The 19,069-nt window shown below is 41.0% G+C and overlaps 2 protein-coding genes across 3 annotated transcripts; one reads left to right on the forward strand and one right to left on the reverse strand.

Annotated features, from left to right (window-relative positions):
* Nucleotides 1–1,036: 1,036 nt before the first annotated feature.
* smc1a (structural maintenance of chromosomes 1A) lies at nt 1,037–14,947 on the reverse strand. Its single transcript, XM_028582141.1, has 26 exons — nt 14,839–14,947; nt 13,974–14,162; nt 13,444–13,556; nt 12,868–13,071; nt 12,270–12,508; nt 11,889–12,147; nt 11,345–11,485; nt 11,105–11,187; nt 10,898–10,997; nt 9,710–9,817; nt 9,335–9,520; nt 8,656–8,835; nt 8,346–8,492; nt 7,985–8,122; nt 7,774–7,890; nt 7,575–7,681; nt 7,325–7,466; nt 6,622–6,767; nt 6,358–6,511; nt 6,162–6,269; nt 5,743–5,899; nt 5,445–5,599; nt 5,161–5,312; nt 2,989–3,058; nt 2,738–2,848; nt 1,037–1,888 (listed from the first exon to the last, which is right to left on the reverse strand). The coding sequence occupies exons 1-26, from the start codon at nt 14,945–14,947 to the stop codon at nt 1,808–1,810; spliced, it is 3,696 nt and encodes a 1,231-aa protein (XP_028437942.1). The 3' UTR covers nt 1,037–1,807.
* Nucleotides 14,948–15,288: 341 nt separating this feature from the next.
* On the forward strand, nt 15,289–19,069 carry ribc1 (RIB43A domain with coiled-coils 1). 2 transcript variants are annotated; one of them, XM_028582143.1, is made up of 9 exons: nt 15,289–15,352; nt 15,455–15,601; nt 15,830–16,048; nt 16,236–16,453; nt 16,551–16,665; nt 16,993–17,111; nt 17,662–17,898; nt 18,591–18,757; nt 18,926–19,069. In XM_028582143.1, the coding sequence occupies exons 3-9, from the start codon at nt 15,850–15,852 to the stop codon at nt 19,005–19,007; spliced, it is 1,137 nt and encodes a 378-aa protein (XP_028437944.1). In that variant the 5' UTR covers nt 15,289–15,352; nt 15,455–15,601; nt 15,830–15,849; the 3' UTR covers nt 19,008–19,069. The 2 variants fall into 2 exon arrangements, with proteins under 2 accessions (XP_028437944.1, XP_028437943.1); XM_028582142.1 differs by having other exon boundaries at nt 15,298–15,601.

Here is a 19,069-nt window from a genome sequence, read left to right on the forward strand (position 1 = left end):
CCACTGTTCTTGTGTGCAGTTGGTATCAGCAGATTTTGTAGAGGAAAAAGCTTTTTTTTTTATTTTGGACATAGAGGTACATTTAATCTCTAAAATAATTATCCAAAGATTTCACTGTATTTAAGTATGTGTTCAACTGAAAGCCATGTTGTAGTCAAGCAGTGCATGTGATCTTTTTCCCCCCCAAGTCACTCTACTGCTACAGGTTGTTTTAATTTACATAAATATGTCAAACCTTTGAGGAGGGGGGGGGGTGGGCACTTCAATTCAATTCAATTTTATTTTTATTACACTTAGTTGGACCTATACAGACAATGTATCTTCAGCATACCTGGAGTATGGTGGATTTTGTTTTACAGCTCATTGGGGCTGATAGCAAATTTTATTCATAATTGTATGGGGCATAACTTATTGCACTTGTTTCATGCCTTGATGCAAACACTGACAGGCCCACAGAGGACTTTATTTTTTACATTATCTTCTGATCAGCCTGTGTTTTGCTGCCATACATACACTATGTTGCACAATTTTGAAGATAATTTGAGTTAACGGTTTAGCTCAACCTTGAGTCTTCTTCACTTCCAGGTCTATGACATTATGGTTGATGTTACATAGGTGTGTTCACCATGGCAAAATAAATCAATCATCCAAACATTCATTTGTTAGTTTTCTTTGTACAAAATGGAGAAGGAACAAACCCTTACACAACAGGTGAGTTTGCGCTATTAAATAATTATCAAATCTAATGATGGAAAAGCCTTGAAATGTTAGGGCAGACGTAGCCTAGATGAGAAGATGCATGTTTTGGACGATGGCCCAGCTGAAGTTACAGTGTGAAAACTGAGATCCTCTAAAAATAGTCTTGCCTAGCAAAGCACAGACTTCCCCTTATGGTATGGAAACTAATGCAGCAAGATGCATTCTGCACTATAGGTTCAAATAAAGGAAATAAAAACAGATTTGCAAAGCTGTCAAGCAGCGCCCGTTGCATGGTTGCATTATAAAGTAAAAGTAAACATAATAAAAGGAGCTTAAATAATTCAAATGTTATTTATTGAAGCAAATCAATCAATAAAACAGACCTGACAAAATAGTCTCACTTGACTTTCCCATTTTCCTAAGGCTGATTCAGAATGTATTTCCTTTGACATCATTTTCTGATGACAGTTTTGGCTCCATGATCACATTATAACACTGCCTAGGGGGTTTTCTTTAGCACACGGGAATGTATCCACCATACTGTAACAACAGTTTCCAGATTAAGCTTTAAAAAAAAAAAAAAAAAAAAAAAAAAAAAAGGTAGTTCCATGAAAATGGAAATACATATTTTAGTACACACAACAGATCCCAGGCAAAGGCTTTAAAGCACACCAATGACAAGAGGACCGTAAACAGTATAAAAGCTCTGAGAACAAAATCTTGTTTCAGGTAAATTCAACATATTTTACGTGATACAAATTCTACAGTCCGTTAAAAAGGTTTGATTCCCTCTCATTTTCACTTGATTATAATTCATTTTTATGGATTATTACAATCACTCATGTATGGCCGAATTGAGAAGGGGCGGTCTTTTATAAATGTACATACATCCTGGTTGTTGCTGTCTATAAGGAATAACAACAAAAAAAACTCACTAATTCACTACTCTACTATTCCCAAAAAAAAAAAAATATACATTAACATAAAAAACAATAGGAAAAAACATGTAAGACCTATTGAATACATGATCTGTGACTACTGAATATGTTATCAATCCAGAGTGAGTAGCAGAGGAACTTCCAACTTGCCGGTGTTGGGAGTGCTCATCCTATTCATTTGGATTTGGGTTGGCATCGGGATACTGGGAGAGGTCAAAAGTAAGCACTTTGCTGATGACACAATCTCCTTGCTGTGAGTGGAAGAGAAAGAAAAACAGTTAATACTTTAATCCTATGTATAGCAGTTGTTTCCAATGTGTTGTTTATGTACCAACAGCTCAACGCTTTGTTATTCCTGGCAGGTTTCTGCTGGATTCTTGACCGATCCGGTATACGTTTTAATGAGGCCATGTTTGAAACTAGATGTTCCAAATATGACTTATTATGATGACTTATTCCAAATCTATATCTAAGTTTTCTGCAGTATTGTGTAAGACGTTTTAATATCACACAGAATGCAGTTTAATACCTTTCTCAAGGTCATACCGGTCTAAGAAAGAGGGAAAACCAGTAGGGACAATGAAGCCTATTATTTATTCTGTACATTCATTTATATCACATTTTTGTGATACCTCCCAGCTTCATAACACAACAATTTCTAATTACATAATTAATCAATTAACTTGACTTGGACCCAAAGAAGTGCAAACTTGATGGATGGATTAATCAAATAAAAAAAATATTAATTTTTTTTTGTTAATTTAAGTTTTTGCTAAATTAACATTTGCCCCTTATGAGTGACTGTTTGCTACAGGTCTGATGGTGCTGACTGAACACAAAAGGATTAAACAGCCTCCTATATCCACCATCCATGGTCACACCAATCTCTATGGTAGTTAGACACATTCCATGTCCCGACAATCCACAACCACACAGAAGGAAGAAAAAATAACTATGGGATTGGCATACATCAGGCAAGAAAAAAAAAAGTCAAAACCTTTTTTGCTTTAAGACTAGCAGATACGCTGTAATATACAACAGTCAAAGCTCATGGCTGTATTTAACTTAGTATTGTGTATAGACAATATTGAGAAACACACCTCTGGATAAACACCGATGAGCGAGTCAGCCTTGGTGTAGAATTCCTCCTTCAGAGAAATGACGATGGCCTGGAAGTTCAGCACCGACTGGTCTTTGATGTAATTGGCCACCTTGAGGGTACAGGGGGAAATTATGAGTTGTAGTTTGTATTTAATGTGATGAGCAGCATTAATTTAAAAAGAAAAAAAACAACCTTCACAAGCAGCACTGATAAAACACTCAAGTTACTGAAACATATAATTTTACAGACCTTGCCAATGTTAGTGTTGTCCAGAGCAGCGTCAATCTCATCCAGGACAAAGAAGGGAGCAGGTTTGTAGCTAGAGACAAGCAGGAGAAATGTTTAACAAACGGTGCAGACATCGTCACCAGCTTTCAAGCAATGTTAATAAATCAAACATGTATTAAAGTGCCCATATTATGAAAAAAATATGTTCAGTCTCCAAGTGAGCTGTTCAAAATCTGCAGGGCTTTCTATGTCAGTAGCCGAGTCGAGGTGGCTAACCGTAGCATGCTAGCTCGTTCTCAATGGCAAAACACTGCTACAACACACACTTGTTCACTATAATCTACAAAAGAACTACTAATATGTCCCTGTTCTGCAGGTATTCCACACAAAGTTGGAAGTGTGCTCTCGTTTAGAAGAAGTATCCCAGCTAATCCTGCCTTGTACTAACTAAAGTTGTAGAAACAAACAGCTAGCTGATGTGATCCTTACCTAGCTACTGCGCATGTGCACATCCCAACAAAGATGGGATAGAAGTGCGATGCCTCACTCTGTAGCTACAGTGGGGGAAATAAGTATTTGACCCCTTGCTGATTTTGCAGGTTTGCCCACTTACAAAGAATGCAAAAATCTACAATTTTAATCATATGTACATTCTAACAGTGAAAGACAGAATCCCAAAGAAAATTCCAGAAAATCACATCATATGAATTTATTAAAATTGATAACCATCTGATGAGGAAAAACAAGTATTTGACCCCCTGGACAAACAGCATGTTAATATTTTGTAGAAAAGCCATTATTGGCCAGCACAGATGTCAAACGGTTTTTATAGTTGGTGACAAGGTTTGTGCACATTTCGGCAGGGATGTTGGCCCACTCCTTCCTGCAGACAGCCTCCAAATCATTCAGGTTCCATGGTTGTCGCCTGGCAACTCGAATTTTAAGCTCCCTCCAAAGATTTTCAATCAGATTCAGGTCTGGAGACTGGCTAGGCCACTCCAGAACCTTGATGTACTTCTTCTTCAGCCACTCTTTTGTTGCTTTGGCGGTGTGCTTAGGGTCGTTGTCGTGCTGAAACACCCATCCTCGACCCATCTTCAGCTCTCTCACTGAGGGAAGGAGATGTCGGTCCAGAATTCCACGATACATGGCCCCGTCCATCCTCCCCTCAATACGATGGAGTTGTCCCGTCCCCTTGGCTGAAAAGCACCCCCAAAGCATGATGTTGCCAGGTGGTGAATGGCGAACTTCATGCGGGCCTGTACATGTTTCTTCTTGAGCAGGGGGACCTTGCGTGCGCTGCAGGATTTCAATCCATGACGGCGTAGTGTGTTACCAACCGTTTCTTTTTGTACTGTGGTCCCAGCTGCCTTCAGTTGATTCATCAGTTCCCCCTTGTGGTTTTGGGATGATTCCTCACCGTTCGCATGATCAGGGACACCCCACGAGGCAAGATCTTGTGTGGAGGCCCAGACCGAGGGAGGTTGGCGGTGGTGTGGTGCTTCTTCCATTTCCTGATAACTGCACCAACAGTTGATCTTTTCTCTCCAAGTTGCTTTCCGATTCTCTTGTAGCCCATCCCAGCCTTGTGCAGATCAACAATCTTGTCCCTGATGTCCCAGAGAAAGCTCTTTGGTCTTGCCCATGGTGGTGATGTTGGATGCTGGTTGTTTTGGTGTTGACAGGTGTCTTTTATACAGGTAACGAGGTGAGGCAGGTGTATTTGATGTAGATAATTGGTTCGGATTGGGGCTGTGTCTTAAAGAAAGACTAACTGGCTTGTAGGAGCCAGAATACTTGTCCAGGGGGTCAAATACTTGTTTTTCCTCATCAGATGGTTATCAATTTTAATAAATTCATATGATGTGATTTTCTGGAATTTTCTTTGGGATTCTGTCTTTCACTGTTAGAATGTACATATGATTAAAATTGTAGATTTTTGCATTCTTTGTAAGTGGGCAAACCTGCAAAATCAGCAAGGGGTCAAATACTTATTTCCCCCACTGTAAAACAGAGACCTGAATACACAGGGTGAAAAGAGGATCTGCAGCAATGTGCAATACAACAAAAATATGGTGTTTTTGAAAATTAAACCATGTAAACATATTCTGGTACAACCTCAAAATACAATTATGAACCTGAAATGAGCATAATATGGGCACTTTAAGACTCTGTACTCGTCTGTTGTTTCACCTGTGAATAGCAAAGAGCAGAGCCAGGGCAGCAACGGTCTTCTCTCCTCCAGACAGGTTGTCCATGGGTCTGAACCTCTTTCCTGGAGCCACACAGTTATAGTTGATGCCATCCAGGTATGGCTCCTCTGGGTTTTCTGGGCCCAGGAAAGCCTACAGGAGAGGGGCATACCCATTGTAAAATGTTTTGCTTTACAATACATAATGTTCCAAATTTAAGTTTGTACTGTTGCATTGAGTTTATGTAGGTCATTGTTAAATATAAAAAAAACAACCTCGGCATACCTGGGCACTGCTGTTGCGTGACAGGGCCTTGTAGATCTCATCAATGTTGGTGGCCACAGACTCAAAACAATTATTGAAACGATCAAACCTTTCCTTCTTGATCTGCTCAAAGGCTTGCTTGGCCTTCTTGGCTCTTTTACGAGCAGCCTCAAACTCTGGAAAAAAAAAAGGACGCACAAAAACCATGAGATCACACAGGAATAATAATAAGAGCTCTAGAAAGGTACTATGACCTGCATCACTTCCTTTCTCTCCGTCTCATTTAATCCCAGTCTGTATCATTATCCTCCCATCTCACCATCACTGGTCTCTTGGAACTTGTCCCTGACACTCTCGAGTTTCTCCATGGCCTTCATGTTGGGTGCGCTGATCCTCTGTAGGATACTCTGCTGCTCGTTCAGACGCTGCTGCAGCGTGTTCGTCTCCGCCTTGATCTCTTCCTCCGACAGTACATCCTGTAGGACGTTAAACGGGATTAAATAAGTGTACCTTAAACTACAGACGTCGCATATCTGCTGTGACTGGCTCTTTTTCCTCTAGTACATAATCAAGCACCGTGTAACGGTGTAGAGAAAAGTGCTATATTATTATTATCGTTATTGTCACCTAGAAAACCAAATAGCACAAATCTAGAGAGCTGATGTCCCATTTAATGAGGGAAGGAGGTCAAGTTGAATTGTTTAAATGTAGGGCATTTGTGTTGTGTGGACTAGCTACCTTAAGGTCTTCAGACAGGTTGCTGTAGTCGATCTCTATGAGAGCCTCTTTAGCGAGAACACTGCTGGACGTCCTCTGGCTGCTGGACTCCTCTGTCTGGGAGCTCCCCTGGAAAAGCAAAACAGAAGAACGTCATTTTCCGTTTCACTCCCTAGGGTATGAAAGTTAGCTCCTGTATGAGTGTGTCTGCGTTTACCTCTCCCTGGCTGATATCATCCATTGTTCCAGAATGAAGAGGTAACCTGATGTCCTGCATTTTGCAGGCTTGTAGCAAGTTGTGACGATCACTGCGCTTCTGCTCCAGTTTGGTCTCAATGGCTGTAACCTCCTTCTGGAGCTGAGTCAACTCCCTGGTCGATACAAAAAAAAATTGTAGTACAACTCCAAGGTAATATTTATATTTTATGACTTCATTTTTAAAAAATATATTAAAGTTTATCTGTGTTTTGCAGCCACTAACTTGTTGGCGCCACCCAGTTTTTTGCGGATCTCCTCCATATCATGGTTCTTATCATTGACTTCAGATTTCTTGGTGAGGTGCTGGTTCTTCAGGTCCTGCAGTTGGGCCATTGTCTCATCAATGATCTTCATGTGTCTGTGCTCCTCCTGCAAGTAGACAAGAAAGATGACAAAAAGACACAAAAGTGAGAATTAACTTGATTCAAAGTAGATTTTAAGTAGGGCTGTCAATCAAATATTTAATTGTGATTAATCGCATAATTGTCCATAGTTAATTCACAAATTTGTATCATTTTATTTGTTTAAAAGGGATATTTTTCAAGTTTTTAATGCTCAAGTGGGATTTGAGATTCAGCGTACTCCAGTGGTAGCTCAATTCACATCGACAGTATATGTAAATAACTTTAGTCGAGAGAACCATCTGGAAGGGCTTTGAAACTGAACTTGCCATTCAAAAGACCCTTTTATTCATCCATTTTCGGTCAAGGAGGTTCTTTTTTTTTTGGGGCCTTGATCTGCTTTTTAATGAGCATTGATTTATTTGAATAATTAAGCCTGTTACTCAGAATGGGAAATCTCTCTTTAGATTAAGTGTGTGGCTCTTGAAAGAGCTTTTTATTTGTGATTCAGGATTATCGCAATGATTATTGCATTTTGACAGCCCTAATTATAAGAAGTTTTCATCGTTCACTTCATGTTTTTACCTTCTTTAGTCGCTCTATTTCAGCCTCATCCTTCTTGACGGTCTGCTCCCACATCATGACTTTCTCCTGGTCTTCCTTCAGCTGATTCTTCTCATAGTCTACCTGGATACCCAGGCGGGTCTTCTGGGTCTCAAACTCTAGACTGAAGCAAAATGTTGCATATCAGGTTAGACAACATAGGAAACCTGCAACAGGTCAACTAACACGGTGGAAAGAACTGACACCTCAACTGACTCATCACTAAACTCACCGCTTCTTTGCAATCTCATTCTGCCTCTTCACCTTCTCCTCTTCAAACTCTCTGATGTTCCTCACTCCAATCTCCTTACAGAACTCAATGAACACCTCATCCTCCACCTGGAAAACAAAAAGGTTTATATTGACATCACTGCAATACCACATATTCGTAGACAGGCTTCTGAATGGACCTCACTTGGCGTCAGTCTCACCAGGTTCATGCGGTCTCGCAGGTCGGTGATCTCCCTCTCACGGGACTGGATGATCCTCTTGATGTCGTTGATGCGAGGGCCAAAGTTTGCCAATTCACTCTCTAGCTTAGACTTCTCCTGCATGGCACAAATGAAACAACTTTTAATGCAGCAGTCACTATAGCAATAACAATCAGGAAGAGAAAAATGCTGAGGTGTAGCCAGGCTGTACCTGCATGTTGAGGGAGAGGTGACGGGTTTTTGTCTGTTCCAGATCACTCTGGGAGTACTTTAGTCTCATCTGCAGACCGTGGGCCTGAGACTGCACCTGACGCAGCTCTGCCTCCTTCCTCTTGGCCTTCATTTGCTCCTACAAAGAAAAACATTAAGTGGAAATTGTTGTGAATTTACTTCCAAGTGACAATCCATCAAACTGCAGTCAATGACTATAAATCAAAAACATTTCACATGTTGAGGTTATCCAGGCAATAACAACTGCATTCCTACAAACATTTTGAGTCAAAAGCCTTTTCAGGATACACCAATAACTAACTTACAGACAGACAGAGAGGACCAATAATAATCAAAGTTACCTTGAGCTCTTCAGTGAGTTTTTCTTTCTTCTCCTTAAGCTTGTCCACTGCCTTCTCATCCCAGCGCCTGGCCTTGGCCTTCAGGTCACTGGCTCCTCCAGAGATGACTCCAGACTTCTGGAACAGAGTACCGTCCAGGGCTACCGTCTGGACACACGGAGACAAGGAGAGGTTAAGTGGAAGAATGGACAAAATTCACATCTACCAAATCATCAGGTGGCCATGGTAGCCAATCCTTTCATTTTCATGATACAAAAATGTTGATAATATATGTCAAACCTCAATAAGTGCGCTAAATGAAGTCAAATACCTTGTGTCTGTATGGCCCTCCGAAAGCAATCCTTCGTGCATCCTCTACGTTCTCACAGACCAGGGCGTTGCCACATGCATACTGGAGGGCTTTCTTGATGTGAGGAGGCTCATAACGAATCACATCAATCACCAGTTTGGCTCCTCGCAGTTCCCTCAGTTTCTCATCTGTTGGTTTCACCTTTGATAAGACAAGAGAAATAAGAAAATTCCTATCAAGTTTTTTTTTGGTAGTAGCATTTTAAGCAAGAAATCAATAACCCAATATTAGAGCTGCAACGATTAGTCGAGTAATTGTAATAATCGCCATCTATTTTGATAACCGATAAATCGTTAAAAATGCTGTTTTCGGACTCTTAAATATGGGGATTTCCTGCTGTTCTCCATTTTATAAATCATATTAAACGTTGTTTGTGGTTTGGACTGTGAAAAACAAGACATTTAAAGACATCACCTAGGATTTTGAGAAACTGGAAGAGAAGCTACATAATTTCTACTAGAGATACAAGAAGCCAGTCAAAAATTTGAGTAAAAAAAAAGTGTAGTTCCATTGGAACTAGACACATTTTGTGAGCCTGACTTAAACCTCTTCTAGCTCAATATTGCCATTTTGATACTGTATACTCTAACCACTGCAATACTCTTGAGTAGAGCTATCAACTGTACTTTTTAGTATTCACCTCTAGGTAGTCGAGAGGAAGGAAGGTCTCAGGCTCTCCTCTCTGCTCCTTGATGTATTGAATACAATCTCTGCCAGTCTTCTCGGAGTCAACAATGATGGCGTCCATGTTTTTGCCCAACACTTTGGTCACAGCAATCTGATACTTCTTCTGAGTGGGCTGGCACAGGTCGATTAGACGACCATACTGCAGAGAGAGAGAGAGAGAGAGAGAGAGAGAGAGAGAGAGAGAGAGAGAGAGAGAGAGAGAGAGAGAGAGAAGCATTGTTTTTACTAATCTGAGAAAATTTAACACTTTCATTAAATGAACAAGAGAAGTCTTGCAAGCATAAGAAATTAGATAATAGTGTTCTGAATAATGTCACAGATGCCTTACCACAGAGCCAGGATAGAGTCTTTTGATACTCTCCATGATCTCAGCCTTGCGCTGCTGGCGACTGTTCTCCTGCCTGTCGATTCTGGCGTCTCCCAGTTGCTCCATTACCTACAGCAAAAGCCAATAATAATGGGACTCGTTACAGACTTTTTCACAGCTGACATTTTAACTTGTCAAACACAGGTTTTATTATAATAACACTATCAACAGGAGTGGCAGTGGCAGGCATGCTGGCCCACTGGCTTGGATTACTGGCACAACTAGCCATCATTTATTTTATTGGTCACACTTGTGTTTTTTCCACTGGTATGTGGAAATGTCTGCAATGAGATCTTTTCTATTGATTTACATGGAGAAATTTAGTTTTCTCCTGATGCAGCTTGAAGTCTTGCTTAAAAAAGGTATTATGGAGGATTTTCCCGAATTTTAGAAAAGAACCGCCTTCTGTACTTTTTGAAAAAATGCACATGCGCAACACTCTGCCTGCTCCCGAGAGGGAACGCCTATTAAACGTGTGCACGAGAGTGCACTGTTTACAAGTTGCTGTCGGCATGGCTCATACAAGCCTACTTTCCAAAAGAAGATTTGCACTTTTTCACAAATTGAGATGTTTACCGTGTGTGCGCGGTGCGTGACTTGTGCCAGGGCTAGCATCGCTAATCATAACTTACATCAACTTTTAGCAGCAGTGATTTTAAATGGATTTCTCCAAATAGCATGCCAAACTTTACCTGTGGAGTAGAAACTTCACAACTGAGGCATCAGTGGGAAGCCCAACCTGTGCTTTTAGCGCACGCCAGCGTGTGAAATATTCTCCCAAAAGCTTCAATGCTTCAATGAATGGCTGAAACCGTAGCTCAAGCTCGCAACACATATACACTTGAAAGCTAGGGACGTGCACGTACGACGGCCTTACGTAAACATATCACCAGAATGATTGACAACCAGGAGGACCAATAGACTTGATGATCCACCCGGAAAAAGAAAATCCTCCACTATACCTTTAATGACACTGTTACAGGGTAACATGCAATCAATCTCAAGGTCTTCCAGAGAATGGTCTCTAACAATTACAGCACACTGAAATCATTGGAAGTCAGCTAAGATGAAGTCATTCGCTTTTGTGTGTGTGTGTGTGTGTGTGTGTGTGTGTGTGTGTGTGTGTGTGTGTGTGTGTGTGTGAAGCACCTGGTTAAGCTCCGTGTTGATCTCATCGATTCTCCTCTTGGCCATCTCCACCTCCTCAGTCAGCTCCTCCTCCATGCGCTTCTGCTCATCCAGTGACTGCCTGAGAGGTTACAGGACAAAAGAGTGAATAGAGGAGCATAATGAAAACAAAACTAAGAAATCAATAAGCTAATGTTGAGATGGTGAACAAAAATTGGAGCAGCATACCTGCTGGTGGTAATGTAATCCTCTAATTTCTCAATGCGTTTCTGGTTTTCCTCAATTTCACGGATCTTTTGTTTGATTTTGGCCTAAAGAGAAACAAAAAAATATATATAAGTCAATCAATTTTTATTTGTCACATGAAATCATATGAGGTACAATTCCAGTGTAATTTATTAAATTGTAAACTATTACTAAATCAGTTTAGTCAGTCACAGGCAAAGCTGCCATCATTATCTTATTTACCTCTGTCTCCACTTTCTTCCTCTCCTCCAAGTCCAGGCGGTCCTGGTCGGCCTTCTGGTCGCGGTTGAACTTCTCCAGCTCCTGTGCCAGGGTGGCAGCGCGTTTACTGGCCTCCTCCTTTAGACGATGGTACTGCTTGACCTGGGGGGGCGGGAGAGAAGCAGTGGGTCATACAAAGCCATCTATATTTTGAGGTAGATCTGATTTCAAGACAAACATTTGAGATCCAATTCACAGGCCAAAACCTGGGATTTGCATGTGCTAGCTTTCCAATTATACCATCATCATAATGTCAAACTAAATGAATTTTAAGAGGCCTATGCAAAATTAAAATGAGTTGTCTTTAACAATATACAGTCAGTCAGGATGTTAGTCAGATATTTTACTGCAATCTTAATATAGTATAAATGTCTCCCTGGAGAATAAGTAACACTACTTTAATTGTGTCAACTAAATAAAATTGTGTAAATAATAAATTACTGAATCATAATAAATTATGAATCGAGGGGCCCTTAAATGTGTACAACATTCTAACAGATCAGACCTGGTTTTCCTCCAGGGTCAGGTCTTGGCCCTGGCTTTGCGCCTCCTCCTCCATGCGCTCCTCAAACTCTTGCTTGGCCAGCTCCACCGCCTTCATCTCTTTATCAAGCTCATCCATGTCCCCCTTGCGTTTCTTGTACATCTTCTGGGCATTTTGCAGTGACTTGCGTGCTGCCTCGAGCTTCTTGATCTTGTGTGAGGTATTCTCTTTGGCCTTGATGTACTGCGGCCTCTTTTGGTTCAACTCAGAGTCTTTTTCTCTGTGGGCAGAGTCAAGTGATTAACAAAGCCCTAGGTTTTAAATGCCATTAGTTATACAGTAGGTCATCTGAGAAGTACATTAGGCAAGCTGTGAGAAGGCCATCATGTCATTGTCACTTACTTGATTTCTTTCTCAATAGTCTGCTGCTCCCTCATCAGCCTGCCAAGCTCCTTCTTCTTGTCCTTCAGCTCCTCCTCCACATGGTCCATCTTTTTACGGTCCTTATCGATCTCCTTGTTCCGCTGGCCCAGCTCTTTATTCAGCTTCTCAATCTCAGTCTCATTGTGGTACAGCTTGAAGAGCTGCAACTGAACACTAGCCCTGGCCACTTCGTCTTTCAGACGCTGGTACCGCTCAGCCTGGTAGAATGATGGGAGGATAGACAGACAAACAGTGTGATGGGTTAAATTATGTGTTTTGTATAATGATTGTATTTATTTGACTACTAAACACGGAGATTAAAAACATTCTTTTCAAGAGTGTCATGACCAAAATAGGCAGCAATAACGGTGGGTTAAAGACAAATTACATAAAACAGATAACACAAAATATCCAGCAATTCAACATAGGTAATCAAATTACAAAAATAATCAAAAGCACATCTTAACAACTAACTCCTTAAAACCAAAACTTTAAATTCAAGGGGCTAAAGTTACTTTTAATTTCTAATACACGCAGGACACAAAGACATAGAAGTAAATGTCATTTGAGTACATACCTCCTCCTTCTCTTGCTTGGCTTCTTTGCGCTCAGCAGCAATGTTTTTCTTACGATGGTAATTGAACTGCGTGTCCTCCTCTGCTTTCACCATTTCCTTCTTCCTGCGTTCGTACTCCTGGGCCAGCTCTCCAGAACGTGAGATTTCCTCAAACAGAGCTGTCCGCTCCTTGGGGTTCTTCATGGCAATAGACTCCACAGCTCCCTGGAGGGAGAATAAGCAGGGAACTGCAATTAACAATAGCAACTGCCAACACAATGTAACAAAGTATTTATTTAACACTACAGAATTGATACTTTGGGTCTCTGCTCTAATTAGCCAGGTCACATTCAAAGCTGTGGTACCCAGTGAAGGCACATGCATGGCTACATTAAAGCTTTAGTGCGTAACTTTTTTAAATTAATGACCGTCTGTTACATTCAAGCCACTGCCAAATGAGTTGCTACAAAGCTAATTAAGACTATCAGCTCCACCAAACTCTCTCTGTAGTTCTCTGTACGGCTATGTTCAGAAACTGGTGTACTCCGGCGACTTTCTCGCACATAAAATCGAGTGGATTCAGGATTTGAATCTCACCTGAAAAACCAGGAAGTTCCTAGCCTTGATCAAAATGCCAAGTTTTTCCAGCTCTTCACTGTATTCAGGCAGGCCCACCACCTTGTTGTTGATGCGGTACTCAGAGGAGGAACCTGATGCCCACATTCACATTAAAAGGAGATAAAACATGAAAATCATTAGCTTATCAAAAACCCATACAAGATGGAAGCAATGGTCTCTCATTGAACTTCACCAATGAAAGACAATTGTCTTATAATAAACATATATTTTCATAATATAATGTGTTGCCTAACTAGCTTTTATTTTGCAATGACAAAAATAAAGTTCTGGTGTGGTTTGAAAATGAGGCCCTTTCATATGTACTGGCAGTAGCATTGTCATGGTTGTGCAGCTGTACTTGGACATATGGGCTTATAGTTGCACTGATGCTACACTACACACAACATTTCTAATGCTGCAAAGTTCATGCCTTCTAATTTCTGGTACAAGTGACAGAAGAAAGTTATTAGACCAATGTTTTTCAATTAACTGTCAATGGTGGGTCATACCAATAATGACCCTTGTGAAGGAGCGTTCCTCTCCGTTATCCTCCTGGTACACCATGCTGACAAAGGCTCTGTTGGCAGCTGGTTTCCCTACAGGTGCTCCATGGATTAGATCCTTCAGAGTCTTCACACGCAGGTTGCTGGTCTTCTCCGCCAACACGAAGCTGATGGCATCCATAAGGTTGGATTTTCCTACAACATTAGCATTCAGATTTTTAATAATATATACAAATCTAATATGAAAACACAATATATACAAATATGATTTATTAGGTACACCTAAGGTACAATCTATCTTCGTGACCTTTTTATGTGCAGTTTTCTGCTCAATTCTTGTTTGTTCAGTTTACTCTGTGTTGATTACAATCTAGTAATTTTAAAGGCTGTAGTTAGTTGTGACGTTTCATTGGATGGCTAAGAAGTCTTTCCAAGATTGTTGTCCTCGTCCTATGTAAATCACGCTGGGTATTACCTATATGTGTTCTATATACTATATATCAAACATGATAAACTATAACTTTGCAAGAGAAAATGTAATAATATTAACGTTTACACTGCCAAAACAAAGTCTGATCATTTACCCAACAAATTAATTTCTATGTACACATGCAACGCTGTACAAGCTGACAGTCACAAATCATAACATTGAAATAAACAACAGAGTGCAAAATGATAACGTTAGCTAGATGGTAGGTAATTAGTACGAAATGTAATCAAAACTGCTGTCCAGCAAGGCAAGCCATATATTCTATGCCATGAACCAGAAGTTGTCACATCTAAAGACAGCGGGGAATTAGAGCACTGCGTTTACCGTTAGCCAATGCTAGCAAATATTAGTCGCGAGATAACATTTGCAATGATAACATACCAGATCCATTGGGTCCGATGATTGCAGTAAACTTATGAAAAGGTCCAATGATCTGTCTTCCTTTATACGACTTGAAGTTTTCGATCTCTATCAGTTTTAAATAACCCATCTTCGTTATATATGGGTCGCTGTTCTGAAAACAACTGCAGTGGATATTAGCTCGTAAAATGTTAGCTAGCTAATGCTAACAACCAATGTTTACCGAACAAGCAATCTCTAATACGAAATATGCACGCAAATAAATGAACCTCTCTGTTCAATCTATTGCTGGCCTATGCATATGTCACATTATGAACTGCATATTTAGTTTAATAATCAAAATAGCTTCATAATCTTAATCAAATAGACGCGATGCGGTTGTGACAACAATGCGCCATTTTACAATCCAACAGGAAGATCCTCGAGCGCGCGAGTAACAAAATCTCACAGTTTATCGCGAGACCAAATTGAGTTGTTTGAAGTTGCTCTCACGACCTCAGAATTGTGCCCATTTTATTCCACCACTAACGTTTAAGTATGTAAATTACACAATACGTTATGTTTCAAAGAGCCTTAATGTTTTGCGTATATGCACCACTGACTTTTGTGATTTATGTCTAACAACGGCAACGCAAAGTGTACAGCGATGACCATGAGTTACCATGGTTACCAAGGGCATCTAAACACAACAGAATCTGACCGGCGAAACTTCTTCATTCACTGAGGGGCTGTATGCTGTCCCTAAATTGACTGAAATAATTTGGCCAAATCTGTATTGTCAGAGGTAAGTGCTGCTTTAGATCTGTGATCACTTTCTATCTTTAAATAAAATACAAATGAATTAAAAAAATTGCATCTAATAGAGTCAATAAAGCCTCTACAGGTTTTTGTGTGATGTCCTGTCATGATAGGAAGATGAATGGACCAGGATGTAATAGTTCATTTAACACAGTAATCCCTTTGCAGCAAAGAGTATCAGCCATATAATTCAGCATTGATGTGTCTCCTCCAGGCTCATTAGAAACTGAGAACATGTACAAAGTTGATTTGCCTGTAGAGCAGTCCTTAGAAAAGGCTGTGGAGAGGCGAAGGTCTGCAGAAACAGCACGCAAGGCCCGGATCTTCAACACCCGGCTCCGTGTGATGGGCCTTGATCTTGATGCTCTCAACCAACAGGTCCAGGAGAAAAAACATCAGCAAAACATGGAGATACAACGGGGCAACGCTTTTGGTAAACTATGGGCATGATGAGAGCCAGGGAGTGGTCAGAATGAAATCAGTTGAATCACAACCATTATTCGCCCATTTACACTAAGTCCCATATTAGAATATTGCCTTAGGCCATCTCCATTTATGAAATCACCTTTCACCACTAATGAGCATTAAACACAAGTGTCTTTATTTTCATTGCATTGTAGACAAGCTGGGAGAATATCACGATAAAGCACTGCTGCAGCAAGACATTGATGAAAGAGAGAAGCGAGCGGCTTTGCACACTGACCTGACCAAGTATTGGGCCACTCATCAGCGTGAAGAGGACTCACACGATGCTGATCTCAAGTGTGGCCTGAAGGGGGCATTCAGGATCACCATTCCAGAAGGTGAGCTGGGACCTGCCAGTATGAAAATCTTTCAGGTAGGTGCTTGGTGTGCATGAAAGACCAGTGGAACAAAATCCAATCAAATGTTTAAAAATTATTAATCACATTATTGTGTCCTTGTTTCATGTACAGGGAGAGGGTATCGGAGAGGAGCAAAGGAGGAGAGAACAAATGAAAAAGACAGACAGAGATCTGCGAGCACAGAAGGAAGACAATGAGAAAAGGCACATGGGAGACAAGCACAGAGGTGAAAAGAGACACACAAGCACGCGCACACACACACACACAGACACGCACAAACACTGTAATCACGGATTGTATGCTAGACTCTGTAAATCACACACTTGCTTCACGCTTTCCTGCACAAACAATCACACACTCCTACGCACAGCCCTTATTGCCAGGTGGCATTGATGGATGCTTATCCCAGGGAGCCGTTATGTACATATGAGTATGTGATGTAATGTACAATGGGTTTCATGGGTAATGCAGGTGTAAAAAACACAGTAGGTGAAGTAGCTGATTTCCAACGTGTGTGTGTGTGTGTGTGTGTGTGTGTGTGTGTGTGTCACAGAGATGATAGTGAGCAAAGAGCTGGTGCATCAGGACCTTAGGGGAGTTCAGCAAAATGCACTAGAGGGGGAGTGTAAGAAAGCTGCCCGCATCGCACTCGACAACTACAATCAAGCTCTGGTACAGTAAACGCATGTGCACACACACACGCTAATGTGGATGTTCAAAGCAAAATACACTGGGGTTTTGAGCCCTGGCATGGTGTTCTCAGGTGGCATTTTGAAATTAAAATTGGTAATTAAAAAATGTTAATTGATGCGTACACACTTGCTGCATGAAGGTGGCTATCATATTAGTTAGTACCAAGCAACATGGATGATTGAACTGCTTTGATGTATGCGTGGGCCGTGTCTGTTTGTAAAAGCCCCCATTTAGCTCTCCCCTCATTTGCCTGAATGCACTCGGCTGAATCCTCCATTGGGAGGCATCATTATAAATCCTTCAGGTCATGGTATTTTTCATGACAATTATGTGGTTTCTCTAATAACCACTCACATGCACAATGCACAAGCAAATACATCTGACTGAGTGGATCTCTCAGGAGGACATTCACCATATGGCTGACTCTATGTTAGAAGTAACCACATATTGGGTTGCTATTCTAACCACCAAGGGAATGATCAATCAACTGCCCCAGTGGTAAGGCCTCACCATGTCCCACTCCCCACAGGCTGCAGAGCGGGCAGAGAAACTGAAGGAGCAGCACAGGCAAGAGGAAAGGGAGAACCTTGCAGAGATGCAGCACACTCTGACATCTGACATGATGACAGAGTGTGCAGAGGCAGCAAAGAGAGAGGTGGAAGGAGGGAGGCCACCCCGGGTTCTGGTAGACAAGTGGAAGGGGATGAGCCCTGAGCAGCTGAGTGACATCCACAGGGAGAGAGAAGAGCAGCGTCTTGAGAAACAGGTACTGCTCCAAACTCCTCCTCAGTTCTATCTTTCTGCAAAATTCCTTCAAAACTGTGGTTCTCAACCTTTTTATATATTTCCTAATGATGGGCAAACTTTATTTGTAATTTAATTTGTGATGAACACTGACGAGCCACCTGTCTGTGTGCGTGGTTAATAAAAGTCCTCCTGCACGCAGCTGATTGTAGTTGCAGTGCGAGTGCCATGAGAAGCAGCAGAACGTCTCTCGTCTTTTCTTTTTCCGCCATGGTCTTTTTGACTTTTGACCCCTTAATTTTAAAAGATGGGTGACAGATTGAAAGAAAACTTCTTACTGGGGGAATGAACATTATTCTCCCAAAATTAACATGCTGGTCTAAAATGTCAAAAAAAAAAACCACCAGTGACCCATCCATTAAATAGTTCCACTAATTTATTTATTTTTCTACTTTTGAACCTTTCTTCACAGGTTCCGCGGAATTATTCCTTCTTAGAAGAGTATTTAAAAAAACGGAAATATGCTTTCTTATCCTATTAGCCTTCTTAAAACCCCTCAGATTTATCTTTCAGGCTTTTGGTAAAATCCCAACCTCCAGGTTGGGAATCACTCTTTCATGAGAAAGCCTAAGAAAGAAAGTTTTTAACCCACTATTCAACATACCAATTCCACTCAGGTTCAGCATTTATATCTTTATTTCTTGTCATCTTTAGAGACAACGTGATGCTGAAAAGATTCAGGCTGCAGCTTGGGAACTCCAGCTCCTAAAGCTGTCCAGAGAAGCAGAGGAGCAGGAGAGGAGAGCAGAAGAGCTGAGGAGAGAGAAGAGGACTCAGACAGACCTTTACAACATGCAGCTGGCCAGAGAGCAGCAGGCATAGTAAGCACTGCACACACACATATATACACACCAACTATTCAAGCAGTAGTCAGCAAATGTATTTTGGGTGTAGGTGATGAAATACTCAAATGTAGGATTCAGATTTAAATAACCATTTTTGGAAATAGTTACTCACTGTGTGTTTGTGTGTGTCTCTGTGTGCCACAGTCAGGAGTACCTGAACAAGAAGCTATACACCAATAAACCCAGCAAGGAATACTTTTATCAATTCAACAGCGTCTCCCGCTGAACCACTACCACACTTTGCTTGTCCTCCTGTGACAATGTGCTAATAAAATCTATTGATTGTTA

This window comes from Perca flavescens, chromosome 7 (genome assembly GCF_004354835.1).
Source record: "Perca flavescens isolate YP-PL-M2 chromosome 7, PFLA_1.0, whole genome shotgun sequence".
Lineage (NCBI taxonomy): Eukaryota > Metazoa > Chordata > Actinopteri > Perciformes > Percidae > Perca > Perca flavescens.

What these genes read in the sequence shown, in the direction of transcription:
- smc1a (XM_028582141.1), bottom strand. Translation starts at nt 14,947, where the DNA reads ATGGGTTATTTAAAACTGATAGAGATCGAAAACTTCAAGTCGTATAAA. An exon ending in TGACCCTGGAGGAAAACCAG is followed by an intron (nt 11,486 to 11,888) that starts GTCTGATCTGTT and finishes CCGCCCCCCCAG; the next exon opens with GTCAAGCAGTACCATCGTCT. An exon ending in AATGAGATTGCAAAGAAGCG is followed by an intron (nt 7,467 to 7,574) that starts GTGAGTTTAGTG and finishes ATTTTGCTTCAG; the next exon opens with TCTAGAGTTTGAGACCCAGA.
- ribc1 (XM_028582143.1), top strand. Translation starts at nt 15,850, where the DNA reads ATGTACAAAGTTGATTTGCCTGTAGAGCAGTCCTTAGAAAAGGCTGTG. An exon ending in CATGGGAGACAAGCACAGAG is followed by an intron (nt 16,666 to 16,992) that starts GTGAAAAGAGAC and finishes TGTGTGTCACAG; the next exon opens with AGATGATAGTGAGCAAAGAG. An exon ending in ACAACTACAATCAAGCTCTG is followed by an intron (nt 17,112 to 17,661) that starts GTACAGTAAACG and finishes CACTCCCCACAG; the next exon opens with GCTGCAGAGCGGGCAGAGAA.